Below are 17566 nucleotides of genomic sequence, written 5' to 3' on the forward strand. Positions count from 1 at the left end.
GATCTTCCCTAGATTCTCTAATTAGTTTGATTTGCTTCTTAGGTTCGACTAAGGAGGATCTTGGGATGTTCCGCCTTAGTATACTGCTCGAGTGGTTCTGACCGTGAGCAGATGCTGTCCAGCCGACCTTGGGTCTTGCACGGCTTGTGATATGATCGAGTCGGCAAGTTTGCTTTTGAGGTAGTGACTCATCCTGGCGAGTCGGGTCGGGTCGACTTATGAAGGTGTCTATTTTACTGATCACGTGGCACCATGCCACAGGGTCGGTGATATGGCCTATTAACAACTTTAAACCAACAACAAGGACATTTTAGTAATCAACTTGTTTTCAATTCCGATTCATGAAAATTTAAGGTAAACAACTTATAAGAAATCAGTACCATTCTTATCCCAAATTCCACATGATTTAGTGAACAATTTCACTAAGAATTTAAATTTTGAGTCTCCCCAATTCAATTCCTTCTCACCCGGATTAATAACCACACCATAAGTCTGTTTATGAATAAAAATTTTGATCAAGATTTTTTCATAAAATTGATATTGGAGATGGCGGGAATGGAAACTAAACTTCTGAATGCTTCTTAATCACCTGAGCTAGAAATTCCTTGCTGTTTTAGTTGAAATCTATTCCAGCATAAAACCCATTTATTTATCATTTTCCACGAGTTCATCAGTGAATAAACTATTGACAAGAGAATTGGTGGCCAGTGCCTATGTATGCAAAGCATACGTGACCCACTCAACCACGCGCTTCCTCCACCATCACAACCACACAACATTCAGTGGGACCCAGCCAAGAGTCGTTGTTCCAGAAACTACTAAATTACGTGGACCAATCGAACTGCAGAAACTGATCGGATCTCATCGCCCAACTCTCGTCCACGAATTCTGATGGCAACCCTCTCCTCGTTGTTGATCTCCTCGCCACGTGTCGCCTGGTGCGCGACTCAATTTTATTAATCCAAGAAATCAATAAAATAATATTAGTAAATAAATAAATAAATTAAAAAAATCAATTCTCTGATACCTTCTTTCTTTCTTGTTGTTCTGCTCGAGAGGACGCCTCTGCTCAGTAACCTCCCAGAAAAAACAACCCCAAATTAGGGCTAAAAAGCTCTTCTCTCTTCTTGTGATTTCATCGCCCGTCTGTTTTGTTTTCCGGGAAAGTTTATATTTTCCTAGAAAAATTCCATTTCCAGGTGAGTGTGATAGTGTTTGTTGGAAACATCTACTGTTTGCTTTACTTTTTTATTTTTTCAGCTACAACTTTCTATTTTTAATTGCAGTTTAGTTATGCATGTATGGTTTTCTTTTTTGGGTTATTGAAATTACCTCCATTTGGTTGCTGAGAAAATGTTATAAGAGAAATGATTATTTTTAATTGTTTTTAAATTTAATTATTAAGAACTCAAAACTCAGAGGAAAAAGAATTCACCTGATTCTAACACTATTTCTACTTGTGGCTGAATGTTTTTGAAGTTTTCTGGGAGTAAAAATAGCAGCAGTTTTACCTCTGAAAATATGGTTCAGTTTTTTGAACTATATTTTGATGATGGACAGATCTGTAAATCTGTCCCTTACCGTACTGTTTTTTTTTCCTAATGAAGTACAGAACTATATTTTTGGGGCTTGAAATGATTGAGAAAAGAATTTGTGTTCTCAGTTAAATAAGGGTTTTTTTTTTTTTTTTTTTGGTTGGAAAATAAGGGTTTACTTAGGCCTAAGGTTCAAAGGCAAAACGTGGACTGAAGTTTAATTTTCTTGGATCATATTTAATAAATACAACAAGGTTAAAGTTAAATCTTTACTATTATACTGATAACCTTAAAACTACATCAACATTTATGACCTGACCAACATTTTCCCAAAATTTTATGGGCCCATAATAAGTTATGAACTATGCGCTATGTTTTGATTAATATTAAAAACTTTTGTGCCTTTTTCTTATTAGAAAAATTATCCATTGCAAGATGGAGATGAGAAGAATTATAAAAACTGGGCCTCATGTTCTTCATCATTTGAGACTAAGTTTAGTTTGTTCCCCATTCAATCCAAAATCACAAATAAACTTGGAGCCTGAGATTTCTTAAGAAATTCAAGTTTGAGTATTTTTTTTTACTTTCCTTTCTAGTTGTGTTCTTTCAAAGTTCTATTGGTATGCGGAGTTTTCCAAGCAAGGTTGGTAACAAACATATTTGTATTGCTATGAAATTTCTGGTTTTTTGATGGATGATTATATTCCATGAATCTCAAGTAATTTAACATATACGTTTACTTAAAAATTTAACTGGGTTTGTTTTCCTTTTTTCTTGGGTGCTAGCTCAGAAATTTTTAACTAAATTGATGATTTGCTTTGCTGAAAACTGTAGAAAGTGAAGGGTTGCGTAGCTCATAAGGATTATCATGATTGTTACTAACTTACTTACCATTGTATCACTGATTTGAGTTGAGTGTTTAGAGTGTTTCACATGTTTCTCTTTCCTCTGTTTGTATTGCTTTTTTTTTTCTTTTTTCTTTTTCTGTTATTATGAGTGGTAATACTCCTGCAAGTTTGATGCTTTTATAATATGTTTCCATGTTCTTTTGCTGGTGTAGAAAGGCACGAACATATATTTTTCACAAACATGACATCAGATAAAAGAGTTAATTGTGTCTTCAGTGGAGGGTAGAAATTCGTGCCGGAATGTCAGACTTATGCTTGTATGAGGTAGTAAATTTTTAATTTTTTATTGACAGCATGTGGTTGGTTGATGTGAACTTCTGCATAATACTTTTTGATTGTTTCAACTTGAGACTCAATTTGAGGTTATGCTAATTTCTGTTGCAATTGTGTGCTTATTATATGATAGATATTGGGACTCTGAGGGTGCCAGCTGGTTCAGTCGGTAAAGTTCTTGTCATCACACAAGGGGCCTGGGACTGAATCCTGCCTTCAGAGTATTTTGAATTTTCCTTCTTTATGGTAGGGTGGGATTAAGGGTTACCTAAAACAAAAAATATTGGGACACAGATACGCTCTAGTTGAGTTGTTATAAGATGACAATCCACATATTCTCATTGTTAAATATCTGTAATAGGGTTTCTACTGGCTGTTTTGTCATGTTTTAAACCTTATATGTAGTCGGATATGTTGGAGGATAAAACTATAACTAGTTTCTTAGAATACTTGGGTTTCTAGTTTTTTTTAAGTAGCACGATGTAGTTTGCTAAATTAAGTGATTTTGTTTTCTCTTGTAGTTAAGGTTTGTAGTTTGTTTTTATTCTTCTAGGATTATAGTTAATGCATCTTATTCTCTCCCTTTTTCCTTAACAAGGTCTTTTTGAAATTAGGCTTACTTTATATTTGTTGACTCTCAATTGTTACTTTATTTCATCCCAAAATCATTTTCACTTTTAACATGGTGCTGATAGAGTTAGTATGTTGACCCCTTTCTTTTTTGGCCTTTTGTTTTGTTTTATATTATATGCATTTCACAGTTTAATTACAAGAGCATAAGACATCAAAAGTTGCTGCTTCTGTTTAACTTCATTTTTTTTTTCCTTTCAAACTTCTGTGGCTTAGGCAATTTCTTGTGGAATATTCAAGATATATATATATATATATATATATATCATGCTTTAGTAGTATCATATTGCTTTAGGGATACTTTTCCTGTGTTTTGTACTTACCAAGATGTGATTGGACGAGTGTTCTTATATCCTTTTTTTGTTGGGTCAGAAGTGTTCTTATATCCAATACCTGAAAAACATTGCATCAAGAAAATATTCCAAAGAAGCAAACGTGTGCCATAGAGGAAAGTTCTACTCATCTAGTTGGGATTCTGTTTCTACTGTCTTTGGGGATTTAAGCCTGTTTGCATTACTTTTAGATTGGAAGGCCTGAATATGTTAGGATTAGTTGTTTTAACGTCAAGGATGGATCGGACTTTGTTTGGAAGTGTCTTGGTTCTGTATGGAGTGGTGGAGTTTTTGTATCCAGTTTGTATTGTTTGAGTTGATACTAGTAACAGTATTTATTTTTATTTTTATTATTTTTGAACAGTACATGTAGATTGTATTGTTTGTGTTGTGGAAGAGCAGAAACATTATATATCTGGTAGGACCACTCGACTACTTATGTGTCAAAAGTTAGATACACTTCATTTTTTGGTCAAGTTTAATTGCATATGTATTTTTTATGAGCTACTTTGTGAATTTCCATGACATCACAGTGCCTCTCATATGCGTCTTGTTATATCTTCATGAGATTAATTCATTTTTTCTCAAGCGTTCTGAACCTAGGCTATGAAATGCAAGCACTATCTTCATTCTGGTTTAGGCTGTTTAGGGAGTCCAATTGAGCTGGGTCATTCCAGAATCTTTGTGTGACTTTATTCTCTTCCATCTCCCATCTATCTATTTTCTCTAGTTATTTAGGATGGGCTTCAAGAGAATGATTTGGAGATTTGATATCATCGAGATGTAATTCATCCCATTGAATTTACAGGCGAAATATTTATTATCTCTATGGGATTAACTCCCGCATTAACCTAAAGGGGGTACGGACCCCTTCCATAGTCCTGAACCGATCTTACTTGGGATCGCAAATCCCAAGTTTATCTATGAAGAGAAGATCATCCCCAAGTCCTTGTCCACTGGTTGAAATGACCTCTTTCATTGATATAGCTTTCTTCTTTTCAAAAATAAAATAAACCTTGTGGTTCTTTCATTTTTCTCCTTAACCTTTATTTCAGGTGGAGGTGATAAATTTTTTGTGTTCCCTTTTGAACTACGCACTCCTTAGTTATTCAAAATTACGTTAAGTAGTGGAATTTTCATTTTGGTTGTCTAAATCTTTTACAGTTAATAAACTTAGAACATAAATGTCAAGGTGTTTACCAACAAGGGGTTAGTGGAATTGGTCAGGCCCTTGGTTTGCTCCATGTGGTCTGAGGTTCAAAACCCTCAAAGGTACCTACCTAGCTATTTGCCAGTGTTTTGTGCCTCTCAAAGATTGTAGGGCAGGTGGGGGCCCAGTTTTCAATCTGATCAGCAAAGTGGATTGGGGGGTTTTCTGGGTGTCAAAAAAAAAAAAAGGTCAAGATGTTTTAAGGTGTCTTATTTTCATATTCATTCTTTTGGTTATCTTCCGTAACAGAGATGTGTAGCCATTGATAAATGGGGTTGAGATAAAAAAAGGTTAGCACATTTACCATTTAGCTCCCGTTATTGAACAATTCCATTAGGACAATGTTATGCATACCAACTTCATTTTCCCAAAAAACAGGGAATGTTTCCATTGGGTGCTACAACATGGTGAGTTTTCCAATGCAATGATATAGTGTGCATGTCAAGGGCCACATAGGTTGGGAAACAAAAGTTGGGAGAAAAAGTTGGGCTATTAACCATTTTCCATTCCATTATGTGACAGACAAAAAACAATTAGCCACAATCCTTTTTTATTTATTTTTTTAAAAGCTGGGTAATGCTTTGGGTCTTGGCGGCTTACTTCTCACATATTGAATCATAAACTGGAAAAATACCTTTTCCTGTGAACAGCTTTAATTTTCCATTCAGAACATTTAATTTTCTATAGTGTTTTAAAAGGTTTTGTTTCATTTTCCAAGCATCTTATTTTGCTGTTGCTATATTTCTGTTACGCCACATCTGAAATCTGTTAAATGGAGTTTGATTCCTGATAGTATGTACATATTTTCCCTGTGAATTATTTTGGCTCTGACTCAAAATTTTGCCTGAAAGTTATAATGATTAAGTTTTTGGTTTGCCACTCCGTTCTATATTGATGGATGCTTTTTATTTTTCCAGATTATTTTGTCTTACATCTAAATTGATGCCATTGATGTTACAGCTTGAAGATAACGCGTGGTATGAGTTTGGTGAGAGTGATGACCATATAGTACCTCATCCTGTCATTGAGCATGATGATCAGTTTCCAGTAGAGGGTAATAGTCGTAAGAAACCAAGGCGTGATCTAATTGGCATCCCAAGTAATGCAAATTGTGCAACTATTTCTGAACTTCAAGGAAAGGAGAAAGCAAACTTAGCAACTCTGACTAAGAAGAGTACCATGCTGGAAAAGGTTTCATTGTCCAACACACCTGATGGTGCGTATGCTTCTTCATGTAATGGTGACTCAATCAAAGAAGTGACCAGCATAGCATCTGATGATACAGGGATGTCCAACCATTGTTTAAAAAGTGGTAATCTAGATTCAAGCGGTAGTGATGCCAACGACAATATCATGGGTGACGGATGTACTGTAGTTGATAATAACTTATATGATTACCCTCTAAATCACATATCCGAAACAGATAATGACCTCAGCTTCTTGGATAATGATCGTGAAGACAGAGACAGCAGTGATCTTTTATATTATGGTTGGCCAGATATAGGAAATTTTGAGGATGTTGACAGGATGTTTAGGTAGGCACTATGGCTGCTTCTCTTACAGTAGTTTCTTTATTATCTTTTCCTTTTGTGTGTTACATACAGTACATACATTTTTCAGATAGGGATTGTAACTTGTAATATGGGTCTCTTGTTCTGTCGCAGAAGTTGTGATTCAACATTTGGGCTAGGAAGTCTCAATAATGAAGATGAGTTGTGCTGGTTTTTATCTTCAAATTCTGCTGAAGGATCTGAAGATGCATTGAAGTCTGGCGTCGAGTTTTCATGTTCAGAGGCAACTGCAAAAAGTCTCTCGGAAAACGGTGAAGCTTCCAAGCTGGAAAATGTGGATCCTTTAACCAATGGTCTGAATAAAAAAGGGACTTCCATGGGTGACAACATAAGTTCCCCAAGTATGGATGCTGGTGTCCGGGCTACTCTTGGCCACTTATCAGTTGTGAAAGGCTCAGATGCAAAATCTGAAATAGAGGACGACTTGATGCTAAAAGAACAGGTTTGTATGGTCTCTGCATGAGAGGCTACTATATTTGGATTTTATACTGTATTTTCCTGGTGAATGTCTGAAGGATCCTGCATAACATTTTCACACACTTATATCATTGGTGGTATTGAGTTCGAAAGTGGTGGAGCTACATTTTTAATTTTGGGTCTGCTGTGAGTGGACGAGATTGGCTACGATTGGGAATTAGTTGGAATGTCATGCTAGATTTACATGGGAGAATTACTAAATAAAATATAAAAATAAATTGGGGTTGGCTTCAGCCCCCTCCAGCCACAAGCTGATTCTGTCCTCAATGATGTAGCATGGCAAATTGATTATTAAAAAAAGAAAAAGATTCTGAAATGGAACCTTGCAGGTCAATGTGTATCCAATATCTATGACTACATAGTTTTATAGTTGTGAACATAGTATATGAAGTTCTCTAATGGGCATAGAACCTGCGCTTAGCTTCACAGAAATCTTAAATAACTGCAATCCCCCTTTTTTTTTTGCCTCCAATAATGCTTTTTTCTGTCTTTGGACAACCATCAGTGTGGTTCATCTTAGGGCATGGAATTGTTAGAAGTTTTTGGTTTGTGTTTGAAAGGTGTTTGCAATTCTTCGGCAAACCTCTAAATGCTTTATCCATGTGAACATCAAAAAGTTTTCAGTTACATATTTATCACCACAGTGCACCAAAGTGACATTAGATGCAGTAGCAAACTGTTCTCAGAAAAGTAGCATTAACAGATTCTATATTTGCTGACAGATTAATTTTGATAAAATGCAGCCAAAGCACCACAAACAATCAGAAGGGGAAAGAATAGACCGATATGTAGAAAATGGTGGTTCATTTCCTCATTACAGTGACCTGAACCAATTTCAGAATGCAAATCATCCCTATGCAGACTCATCCTGTCAAGTTTATTCTACTCCTGCCATTCTTCAGCATAAACAAAAAACAGTAACTGATTCTGTGAGATACATGCAGAAAAATATTCCATATATGCACTTGGACTATAGTCATCCATCAGATCAAACTTCAGTCTGCCCAACTGTATCTGGCACCCAATCTGACAATAATGTCCACCCATCTCCTTCTCTGAAGGAGACTTCCTACCCATCAAATAAAGTACTGTCCATGGAGAGTTCTTGTGGTCCATTCAATGCTCCTTCTGTAGTAAAGCAAGAAAAGCAACTGTTGTCTGGGGATTTTGAACCCCCATTTTCTAAATGTTTTAACATTTTGGCTATCGAAAATCCAGAGACATATTGTGATCCGGTTTCAGTTCAAAAGAAAGTGCAGCAATCTGCAAATGAGACTGAAGGCCATAGTGATGTTGAAGGAGGAGCCAGTATAGGAATGCAAGCAGAATTTGATTCTTCAGATCTACAGGAGAGCTCTTGCTTGAGCTCTGTGCTGGATGAGATATCACTAGAAGCAACTAGTTTTCGCCAGCTTCAACAAGTGACAGAGCAGGTATAGTAATTTACAGAACTTTACATGCACTTAATTTAAATTCATGCTTGCACACGCACTTCCTGATAGTGCCTCATCCAGTGCACAATGTTGTGCAATTGTTTAAGAACAGGAAAGACAAGCGAACTCAAGAAACCAAAGCAAATAAGTAAGATAAAGAACACCAAGAATTAACGTGGTTCAGCTATGCACCTACGTCCACAAGGCAGCAACAATAAATCTCCACTATATCAATAATGGCTACAAGAAATCATCTTTATGAAGCCTCTAGGTTCAAGGCCTGATGAACGACTAGAAAGAACAAGAAGAAGAAAACAAGGAAACACTCTGACCTATTTTCTTCTCTCACACACATTTTGCCCTTCAATATTCTCTCTCTCTCTAACTCCTTGAGTGGTATTCTGAATATTTTTCTCTCTTGCTCTCTGATTCTTGTAAACGAGCACAGCTGCTCTCCTTGTATAGCCATGATAGTGGGGTTCATCAATTTGGAAAGCAATTCATCATCAAGTATATGAAACCTTCTTCAATTGGGAAAGCAACTTCCTCCAAGACTATTAGTTCTAGTAAGGTTAGGAAACTCATCATTTGCTGGAAAACCCAACACACAATACAAATATGAGGTGGATATCATGAATTTCTATATTTGAGAATGATGATATCAAGGAAACTTATGGATTGGAAGGGAAAAGAAGTATGAAGCAGAATCCCTAATTTAAGATGCTCTTCTTTGGAATGAGGTTGCCCTGCTGTCCCAAAACTTGGGAAAAGAAAAGTTTTTGTTGAATATAAAATAACTGTTGGCCTACATCCTAATAGCTTAAGCTTTTGGGAGCGATGGTAAATGAACAAAAATTTATAGGTTCTTAGCGTCTTCAATGGATAACAAAGAAAGCATTCCTTTTCAATCACTTACTCAGCCTCAAACATTTGGCATAAAGCTTGGTATGAATTTATTATCTTTCCAAAGTAAATGGCCTCAAAGAAAATGTGACCTTAAGTTGTAAAAAGTAATCAATGGAAGATATGAAGATAAAAGTAGAAGCCATTGTTTAGTGAATGCTCAGAATAAAGTACTAATCCCAAATTCCTCTTAGTTGTCTATCTCAACTTTCCTTTTATTTTAATAAAAAATCCTCCACGGAGAGGTGTGAAATTTTGGGGCAGTCGGGGGTATGGTGGAGAGATTGTCTTTGGCAGAGCTTACTCATGCTACCATAGAGAAATGCCAAATCTAGGAACTCTTTCATTCTATCCCTTAACAAATTGTTTTGCTTAAAAAACTTTACTTCACTACAGTAGTGGTAATAGGACACAAAAATGTCCAGGATGAACAACTATTTGGCCAAGATTTTGGCTTAGTAAGAATTGTTCCAAGGCAATAATCCTGTATGGTCTGTATGGTATGCTGCAATTGCGGTGTAAGTATGGGCTGCATGGGAATGGATAGAATGCGAAAGTTGTCTAGAGGCTCTAGTTTGGGCCAGGGACAAACATGTCGAAAGGGATTCTTTCTTTCACTTCATCTTGTCTTTTTTTGAGTTTTATGGAGAAAGAGTGAGGTTTTGTGAAAATGGGGCAACAGCCTTTTGCCACAATATATTTTGTTACTTTGTTATTGTGTTATGTGAGATTGGTACTCCGAAAATTAGTACTTTGTGTCTGCTGGCAACGTAAATATTTACTTTAAATTGAAGTGCATGGTAACTTGGACAAGCATACATATTATGATTTACGAGTACCTTGGGTTGATTTGTGGAGAAGTCAAAATCTCTTCTAGTTAGAACCAAAAAAAAAAAAAAAAAAAAAAAAAACCCTCTTCTAGTGTGTTTTACTTTTTCTGATTTTTATTTTTATTTTATATTTTTTAATTAGAGTTGTGCAAATGCATCTGTCTGGAAAAAGTCATAATATTATTAGTACTTTAGTGAAACTTCTTTATGATTAATTGATTTAGTAGTAACGTCAACACAAAAATAGACTTCTATGTTAAGATTTTACAGATGTAAAGTCATTGTGCATTTAAAACTCTACTGATAGAAAAGTTTCTTTTGTGGTTAAGCTTTCTTATATTTACTGAACCTTGTGGATTTCAGTTGGATATCAGGACAAAACTGGTCATAAGGGATAGTCTGTACCGCTTGGCAAAGAGTGCAGAACAGAGGCATAATTGTGCAAATAAGAAAAGTGGCAATATAGATAGTAGAGAAGCAAATGGAGTATTGTTGGCCCAAGAAACAGACAAGTATGTCACTATTTCTCACTGTTCTGTTATTTTCTTGTTCTGATTCTTATTTTCCTTGACTGGTTTACTACCTGTGCATAAAGAACATTACAGAATATAATACTGCTACCTAAGTAAGTATGTTCATGAAATATGTGAAACACTAGGTACATTGACATTGCTTGAATCTTTTATGACTCTACTCATACCGTATTGCTATCTTCACAAGACATTCCAGTTAGCTTACTACTTGTGCATTCCCGCACAGTGCACTATTTTTGACCGCTGTTTTTACTTACTGTATGTGTGCTTATTTATTCATACTTCTAAAGGTTTTAGAATATTTACACTCATGGAAGAGTTTATGTAAAAAATGAAATCTCCACTAGTTCAGATACCCACGGTAAATTAACCCAAATCCAGTCAGTAAGTGGTTTAAGGTCATTATTGGGGATCACTACATTTCGGTCCACTATCTTTCAGTCCACTCTCTCTAACTGGCACGATCGTCTTCCCTTCTCATCTTTGTCTTTCTTGCACGAGCTTCCATCCTCGCCTTCGCACTCGCGGCTTTCCCTCATTGTCGATGATGGTACAAGAGAGGGGTTGATGAGAGCAACTTCAGCGATGACATCAATTACCATTCTAAAGAATAGTCCATCAATTTGTTTATATTGATAAAACCATCCATACAAGATAAAAGAATACAACAAGTCAACAAAATCCATCTATATAAGCAGAGTGTATCAATCAATACACCAAAACCTTGTCATCCTTGCTAGTGACCTATGTACTGCCATCCAACCATTGCTTTCAGGAATGGTTTAAAGTGATACACCTGCAAAAGGAATTCAAATGGCGTGTGTTATCTTAATTTTTGGTTTCCTGTTGTCATCATTCAATCTTCAGGTGGTTGTCTTTTATCTGGTATCAATAGTCAACAATGTGTGACAAGGGGAAGGAGAGAGGCTTGTGCGAGTGAGAAAGGAGATATTGCAGACTGGGTGGGGTTGGAATGAAATGTAATGATCTTTAAACCACTTTTGACCTGATTGGGGTTAACATAACCTGTGCAAATCTTGGCTCTCAAAGGAGAATCCGCTCTGATGAGGACGTCATGCCAAATCATTTAAAGGGATGGCTACTCTCTAAACATGATCATTTGGCAGTATAAGCATACACTAATGCAGATTGGGCTGGCTGTACAATAGACTGAAACATTTTTAGGAGAGGAGCAATAAAAGACAATTTGGTGTTCATAGATCTAGTATTGAAGCAGTGATAGCTCGTGTTATATGTGAGTTATTGTGGTTGAGTTTGTTGAAAGAACTATGAGTTTTTTCTGAAGGCCCCATGAAGTTTTATTGCAATAATAAAGCAGGTATTACCGTTGCTCATAATCCAGTGGGGCATAACTGAACTAAACATGCTGATATCATGGAAAAGTTTACTGGTCTTATTTGCACTCCATAAGTGAGAACAGAGGATCAACTTGCTAGTAGCCTAACTAAAGGAATTTCAAGAGTAGAATCTGAGACATTTATGCATCAGCTTGAGGAGGAGTTTTGACATATGACATCTGGAATCCTGGAATCAGGCATTCGATAATTGTAATTAGACATTATATAATTAGCCGACTTGTACTCGCAGGCGTGTATAATGTAATTAAGTTTCCTTGTATGCAAACCAAGTATGGTTTAAAAACTCTGCAGAAGAATAATACGCGGCCAACTATTAATTTTTTATTTTTCTCTTGGCAAGATCAGTAGCTCACCCAACAAAATGTGTAGTTGGTTTGCAGTACCACCCCTCATGCAGTTTTCTGGACAATTTGGAGGGAGATGAGTAGGGTGTAATTTTTAGGACAAAGAGCTGTTTGTTGTGTAGCTCAACAGCTATGTTTCTAGGCGTCTTTTGGAAGTTAAATGCGAGGAATGTATTAACATAGGTGAGTTCCGAGAGTTTGTGGAATAACTTTTTTGATAGGAGAGTTTGTAGAATTACTACTTTTTAAGATGTATGGTCTGTGTATCTGCATTTTTGGTTGGCTGTTTAGGCTTTTGCCATTTATTAATACAATTTGATTTAGTTGATAAAAAAAATAAGGCAGAAAAACAATGCAAAGCAAGTTTTGGATGGATTATATCACTAGGACTGGCAACATTTTAGAAGGTAAAGAAAAGCATGTGTCACATCTGCTTGATGTGGGATTGGCTAAGATCAACCTTCTGGAACCGGACAAATTAATTGTGTGCTTAATTCTGTTTTTGGTTTAGAGTTTTAAGATCCTATGAGTAACTCAATTTGATCCATAAACGTCTAGGTTGGGGCAGGCCAGTCAGGTTCTCAGGTAAAGTGCTCTCCTGAGAGCATTCTATTGTGTTTGGGTATGCTCTTACATGGCTGAAATGTATTCTGAAAATACATGAGAGCTCTCCCTTTTTCTCACGACATGGAACTAACAAAATAACCTAGTTAGATTATATATATTTTCTTCTGATTTAAATTATCTTGTTCAGGTGCATTGCGTTTATGGATGTGGAAACTGATACAAACCCTATAGATCGGTCCATTGCGCACTTATTGTTTCACAGGCCCAAAGACCCATCTGCACGACCTGCTAATGATCCCTTATCTCTCAGGTCTAGTGCCTTGGTAAGCCTTTTATAACCTCTAAGAAGATTTTATATTATGAAAAGTTGCTGTCTTGTATTTACGCTCATTCTGTGGGTTTCCAATTGACAGATTCAGGGGTCTGTGAATAGTACGCCTGGAATGCCTGAAAAACAGGTTTTCCCTGAGGGAACTGCTGTCAGTGATCCGAAAAAAGACGGCGATGAGTGACAACAAATAATAATATACAGTAAGGTGAGCATCCACAGAGATGTAGTAGTAAAGTATGTATATCTTTTTGAATTTGGTACATGTCATCGTGTTATGGATGACATCTCATCATGCCCAACATGGAAGCCTGTTCTAATTCCATGTTTTGGTTTTCAGTGAATTTGTATTTGATCTTCTTTGTGTAAGCCTGTAACGCCCATCTCAATACAAATTATTTATCAGCTCTGTCACTGACAAGTCATATAACTGTTCCAATCATTTATTGGCATGGAGCATCTACTTGCTATCCATTTGATTGACAGTACTCTTTGCTGCACTTATCAGCACGGACTACCATTGGACGTACGTACTTATGATGTTTCAGCAATCGTTCTGTGTAAGAGTTGTGCTAAGGTCTGTAGCCTATGCTCCCATGTGATTCTGGACCGCTGATGCATGTGGGGCTCACAATGCATAAGCGGTTAGAATTTGCCTGCACTCGAGGCTGATTGATATGGCTTTCTTCTTCTATGTATATTTGAGCAAAACTTAAGCTAGAAGAGGTGCCACATGGACTAGTGTTGTGCAAGCCTCAAAGATAGAAACATTAATTGCCATAGCCAGCTTGAGAGCAAACTTAAAGCTTCAATTGTTTCTTGACCCCTCTTTGAACAAAGTTGAGGTGGTCAACCATGCCTTTAATTATAGTCTTCTTGACTTTGGTGATGTTTGTAGAGAGAAGTGGTGCAGGTGAGCTAATCTTCTGTATCAACTTTGGCCAGCCTTGAGAGCCTCAGTTCAACATCCACATTAGTAGTAGGCTTCGAGCTAGTTGGAGTAGCTGGGGATTTCCTTGGCAGCTAATAGAGGCTCTGTAAGTCGACGAGGAGCCATTTTTGTCGTTATTTCGCATTCCAAAACTCTGGATTTCTGCATCAGCCTTGGTTCAGTCCAAATGGTCAGAATTTTTATTTTTATTTTTATTTTTTTAGCCGTGGTTCATATGGGACTGATGTTGACAGAAGTAGGCAATTCAAGAGGTTATTGAGCTGCAGTGACTGAGATATGATAATATAAAATTTCCAACATAGAGAAGTTATGGAATTCATTATTCACGGTTTTTTGATTAGAAGTTAAGTTCCTTAGGGTTTTTTGGCGCTAATAGTGGCACACTCGCAAGTTAGAACAATGTGCAGGTCTGATTTCAAAGCTAAGCAAATTCGAAGTAAACAATTGATTTATCAAACTCTGTCGAGATAAAGAAAGTGGTGTGCTTTTTCACGAAATTTGATTTCCCAAATTCCTGTAATAAAGTAAATGTACTTGCCCGAAAAAAAAAAACAGAAAATATTTGGTAATACTACTAATTAACTTGGCATTTCATCAAAAAAATTAATTTGGCATTTGCGAATAGATGCCGGTTAGTCAGGCATTTTTTTTCTGTTGCTTTTTTGTTGTTTTTGTATTTTTTTTCAGGACAAACATCAAAAGGGTACCTCAAGGTTTGGGGTCATTCTCAATATGGGCCTTCGGGTTTCAATTTCATCAATTTACATCCTGTGATTTTCAAATCTGACCAATTTAAGCTTTCCGTTAAATTGACCGTCAGAAAATCCGTTAAATGATGACGTGTCATTTGTAGGGCCCATTTTTTTTGCTTAGTTGGAAGAAAATATTAATAAAATATTAATTAGAAATCTTAAATTGAATATATAATTTTTTTTAAAAGTTAAAAAAAAAAAAAAAAAAAAACCCTTCTCCTGATCTGCCCCTCCCTCCCAACCCTACCTATTCCCCACCCACCTCCACAGTCACGTCAACCCAGCCACCCTCCCCACCCCCAGACGTGCTCGCTCCCTTTCTCTCTCTCTTCTCCATGTCTCTCCTCTTGAAAAGACTGCTCTGGAAGTTATTCATTTTTATTGGAAGAAGAGGGAGAGGGAGAAGATTGAAAGAGAAAGGGTGCGAGCGCGGCTGGGGGTGGGGAGGGTGGTTGGGTTAACGGTGGAGGTGTAGGCAAGGTGGGGAAGTGGTGCTACTGGGAGGGAGGGGCAGATCGGGAGAGGGGTTTGTTTTCTTTTTACTTTAAATTATATATTCAATTTAAGATTTCTAATTAATATTTTACTAATATTTTCTTCCAACTAAGCCAAAAAAGTGGCCCTACAAATGACACGTCAACACTTAACGGATAATCTGACAATCAATTTAACGGAAGGCTTAAATTGGTCAGGTTTGAAAACCATAGGGTGTAAATTGATGAAATTGAAACCCGAAGGCCAATATTGAGAATGACCCCAAACCTTGGGGTACTCTTTTGATGTTTGTTTGTTTTTTTTTCAAAAACATAAGAACAATCTAAAAAACAAGAAAGCATAGTATTTGTTGTAAACTCAAAGGTTATGGATGCCCACCATAAGTCCATTGTAATTCCTCAATTATACCTATCATTATAGGGTTAAAACCTATGCACTAAATACTATAAGTGCAATAGAATCAAATATCGTGATGAACCAGAAGTTCAGTGGTCCAAAGCTTTTTAAGCTTTGGCATGACCGACTTGGCCATCCAGGGTCAACGATGACGCTGGCCTCTTTCTCCCTGCAAAACAAATCGGATAAGAGGACCACACCCGGGGGGTGTTGGCCAAAGGCCCTTCGATGCCTAAGTTAGTTCAAGTGTTTTGTAAGAAAGCATTAGCTAAATAGGGTACGGAGATATATATGTAAGGTGTAAACTGGGTGGCCAGAGCCTTGTGAAAAAGGGAGAGAGAGTATGGCGGCTAGGGTTTGTGAGGGATAATCTCTGCAGAGTTTCAGTAGGAATTTAGACGTACCTCAACCCTTGTGTGTAGCCACCTATTTATAGGGGCCTCGGAGGCTAGGGTTTCAGAGGAATAATTCCGTAGATGGAAAGGAATTATTCCTCTCCGATTTGGCGAGATTTGACTAATTAGGGATTTGATTTATTTGATTTAAATCAAATCCCTAATTGTGGTAGGAATCAAATCAATCCCAACTTAATTAGGTAACTCCCAATTTAATTGGGTAACTCCCAATTAAATTGAGTAACTCCCACTTAGGTTGAGTAACTTCCAATTAGGTCAAATAATCCCCAAATGGAAGGAATTATCTGACCTAGGGTTTTGATTTAATTCGGTTCCCACAAATGTCCCATAGCTTCTGCATGGTGCGTGGTGGCATTTAGGAGATGTGAATTATCTGTTGGGCTGTCCAGCTGTAACTGGGCTTCCTTCTTGGATTTGGGCTCCAAATTGGAGTGCGCTTTTGACTGTTCTTGGAGTTGGGTTCCCAGTAGGAATGGGCTTGCGATTCCTTCTTGACCTAGGATGACCAACATGTATAAATGCAGGGCTTCTCTTCACTCTTCTTCACATCGCAAACTTAACTTCTCTACTTTCTAACTTGAGAGAGATCTTGGAGAATTTGTACTGCTTGTCGAAGAGAGGAGTTGCTGTGCATCCCAAGGTAAGTCGAGCACGTATATTTCTTTTTCTTCTTTTTTGCTTCGAGGATTAGCTAGGGGAAGCCCGACTAGTTGTCGTCGTGACATGCGACAGCTAGTAGTGGGCGGCAGCCGTGGTGGAGTAGGTGCGTGCAGGTGGACCGGCTACTACCTATCGTCGTAGGTCTGGGCTAGAGCATGCTTGGACTCATGCGTTGTGGGCCTCGTCAGCTCGGCAAGTATTGGGAAAAAGTCGGTGGTCTGCCCCTTGCCCAGGATGTTGAGAGATGGAAGCAGAATAGTCCAAACTCTGATGATCTGCCAACTGGGCAAGAGAAGTGTTCTGCCGGACTTCCCTAAAAAAGGAAGGCTGATGTCAAGTCTTTAAGAAATGGAGTTGCAACTTTACAGGCGAATGATGTGTCTCCATTGAGGAAGAAGCCAAAGCTCCCTTCTACTGAGAAGATTCAAGTAGGAGCTGTTCCCTCGTCATCTGCTAGGGTTAAACATTCCGCTGGTGCAGATAACATGAAGGTTGGTGGTATGCGCAGTGCTCGGGATGTTCTACTCAAGCCTCCTGCTGACAAGCTTGGAAATCGTGATTTGCTCCGTGAAGTGGTCCGCTCGCGAACTAGTTCACCTGCCTAGAAGCAGGGAGATGTTGGTATTCCTCTCCGAAGTTTGA

The 17566-nt window shown here is 37.5% G+C and overlaps 1 protein-coding gene across 7 annotated transcripts; it reads left to right on the top strand.

Annotated features, from left to right (window-relative positions):
* The first annotated feature begins 1015 nt into the window (after nt 1–1015).
* Nucleotides 1016–13683, top strand: LOC110752910 (dentin sialophosphoprotein-like protein). 7 transcript variants are annotated; one of them, XM_021953667.2, is made up of 8 exons: nt 1016–1199; nt 2596–2707; nt 5849–6423; nt 6553–6901; nt 7659–8369; nt 10466–10614; nt 13113–13248; nt 13339–13683. In XM_021953667.2, the coding sequence occupies exons 2-8, from the start codon at nt 2684–2686 to the stop codon at nt 13435–13437; spliced, it is 2043 nt and encodes a 680-aa protein (XP_021809359.1). In that variant the 5' UTR covers nt 1016–1199; nt 2596–2683; the 3' UTR covers nt 13438–13683. The 7 variants fall into 7 exon arrangements, with proteins under 7 accessions (XP_021809359.1, XP_021809362.1, XP_088101404.1 ...); XM_088245278.1 differs by lacking the exon at nt 1016–1199 and adding an exon at nt 2850–2962; XM_021953670.2 differs by lacking the exon at nt 2596–2707.
* The last annotated feature ends 3883 nt before the right edge of the window (nt 13684–17566 follow it).

Source organism: Prunus avium, chromosome 8 (genome assembly GCF_965620075.1).
Source record: "Prunus avium chromosome 8, drPruAviu1.hap1.1, whole genome shotgun sequence".
Classification (NCBI taxonomy): Eukaryota; Viridiplantae; Streptophyta; class Magnoliopsida; order Rosales; family Rosaceae; genus Prunus; species Prunus avium.

Excerpts from the sequence above, each read along its gene's own strand:
- LOC110752910 (XM_088245276.1), top strand. Across the intron at positions 10,615-13,112 it reads TTGGCCCAAGAAACAGACAA|GTGCATTGCGTTTATGGATG; the intron begins GTATGTCACTAT and ends TATCTTGTTCAG. Across the intron at positions 13,249-13,338 it reads CTCTCAGGTCTAGTGCCTTG|ATTCAGGGGTCTGTGAATAG; the intron begins GTAAGCCTTTTA and ends TCCAATTGACAG.